Source organism: Palaemon carinicauda, chromosome 2 (assembly GCF_036898095.1).
Source record: "Palaemon carinicauda isolate YSFRI2023 chromosome 2, ASM3689809v2, whole genome shotgun sequence".
Taxonomy (NCBI): domain Eukaryota; kingdom Metazoa; phylum Arthropoda; class Malacostraca; order Decapoda; family Palaemonidae; genus Palaemon; species Palaemon carinicauda.
In genome coordinates, this window is record NC_090726.1 from 84660875 (window position 1) to 84663374 (window position 2500).

Below are 2500 nucleotides of genomic sequence, written 5' to 3' on the forward strand. Positions count from 1 at the left end.
TTTAATGGGAAGTAGAGCTAAATCTGTGGTATATATACTAACTACAGTATTATTGTTCATAAAAAAAAAAACATTACTATAACCTTATGTATTATACTGACATGCAATTTTAAAAGGAATCCTATTGTCTATTATGCAATAATATGTTGAATGATAAGAATCAGGGGATCCAGAGCATACCAAACTGTATCAGATATACACGAGAATTTTTTTTTTTTTTTCTCTCTCTCTCTCTCTCTCTCTCTCTCTCTCTCTCTCTCCTCTCTCTCTCTCTCTCTCTCTCTCTCTCTCTCTCTCTCTTTGGTTGTAGGCGATTGAATTATTGAGAAATGTGTCTTACCTTCTGCCGGTCCTGAGGGAATAGGTGTCAGAGTAGACTGTTGGGTGTAAGGTGAAAATAACTGCTGCAAAGCTTGGGCGTGGTTGAGAGATTTAATGCCAGCATGATTGACTTCCACCCGAAGAGTCTGCGATGGTGGCGAGGTTGAAAGAAAGGGAGATATTCCTGGAGATTGCAGGTGTCCTTCAGTTCCACTACATAGTCTTATGAACACCAGGGGCAGAAAATAAATTACTCGCCAGACATTAGGGATAGGAAGAAATACCAGAACCCTCATGATTGTTATCAGATGAATTACTTGTCTGACTCAATTAGTATTGGGGCCTTTCATATATCTAACTATATTCATTTTGTAAATGATTGAGAATTCACTCTTGCTTTATCCTATGTACATTTTCTAACATTCTGTTTAACTCAATCTGAATTTCTAATACTTTTACACTGATATACTTATTTTCTTGTAAGCTTTTATGGTACGAAAACTGTATTTTTTTTCTTTATTGATTTATTCGTAATTCCATGTTACTGACATATATAAATCACATATTCAATGTAAACTGTGACCGATATTGGATAAACTGCTTCATTCAGTATATTTTTCTGCTATGTTTATCAAGCTTTAGCTTCCCATGATATGTAACTTACAATATAGTTTAGGAATTGTTGGAGCGATGCAAAATGATTATTTATATAGTTTTCTCAGCAAAAACAAACTTCAGTTATGAATTTGGTTTTGGCATAACAATTCTGATTATCTTATTAATGAATAGCCACTAAATATTAGGAACAGTCCTTTTGCGTTCGTTTCAGTTTGATATTCTCTAAAGACAAAACTTCTTTTTCTATTAATTTTTTTTTTCTAGCCTGAAAAGGAAAATTTGCGTTATTCTCTTTACTAATTACATTCTCGTTTCAAGAGAATACACACACACACACACACACACATATATATATATATATATATATATATATATATATATATATATATATATATATATATATATACATATATATATAAATATGTATATATATATATATATATATATATATATATATATATATATATATATATATATATATATATATATATAGTCTATCTTTATATACACTGGACTTCAATATTTAGTTACTTATTGTTTTGCAATTAGATCTTTAGTTATAGGTAAGAAGTAAAGGACTTGCCTCACTGGGTGATTTAGGTTTGCAATCACCGGCTGGGAAGAATGCAATTTCTTGCTAACTTCATGATCAGTCAATCGAGGCGCTGTTGGATAAAGGCAATTGGGTACTTGTTTTATTGTCAGCAGTAGGGGCTCATTATCCGAATTAAGCGTATGGTGATGACAAGAGAAAGGCATAAGTGTTTGAATTCCATCCCAAATTTAATTGGAATGTGAAATGATTAAATCATGTGACTGACTTCATTCGATTTTTGGTGGAAGAAGTATCAATTAACGTTTGGACAATGTTTCGAATCTTGTTTGTTTCTACCAATTGAAGTCGATACGCTTCGTATAGTCATATGGAAAACATATTTGTCTATCTATTTTTTTCATTTGATATAGATTTTGAGTATTATTGCAGATTTAAAATGTACTTAACACCAAAAAACCTACAATAAGATTTACTTTAGAGAAAACAATATACCCAACTTTTCCATTGTAATGATCATATGAAGGTAAATTAATTTACGAGCTCTAAATGTGTGTGTATATATATATATATATATATATATATATATATATATATATATATATATATATATGTATATATATATATATATATATACGTATATACATATATATATATATATATATATATATATATATATATATGTATATACGTATATATATATATATATATATATATATATATATATATATATATATATATATATATATATATATGTATATACGTATATATATATATATATATATATATATATATATATATATATATATATATATATATATATATATATATATGTGTGTGTGTGTGTGTGTGTCTGTTTGCGTGTGTGTGTGTGTGTGTGTGTGTGTGTGCAAAACCATGCAGTTAGCTAAGTATTATATATGGGGTTCCTTGATAGATTTTAGGTACAAAGGCCCAAAACAATGGAATGTTTATCTTATCGCCTTGTTTAATATATCATACAACAAA

General features: G+C 28.7%; 1 protein-coding gene across 3 annotated transcripts in view; it reads right to left on the reverse strand.

Annotated features, from left to right (window-relative positions):
* LOC137618608 (nephrin-like) overlaps positions 1-2500 on the reverse strand; it is a 242586-nt gene that overhangs the window by 227135 nt on the left and 12951 nt on the right. For all 3 annotated transcript variants that reach the window (XM_068348727.1, XM_068348722.1, XM_068348734.1), the window contains exon 2: positions 341-1204. In XM_068348727.1, the coding sequence (XP_068204828.1) occupies positions 341-617 (277 nt within the window). In that variant the 5' untranslated portion in view covers positions 618-1204. The remainder of the gene's footprint in view (positions 1-340; positions 1205-2500) is intronic.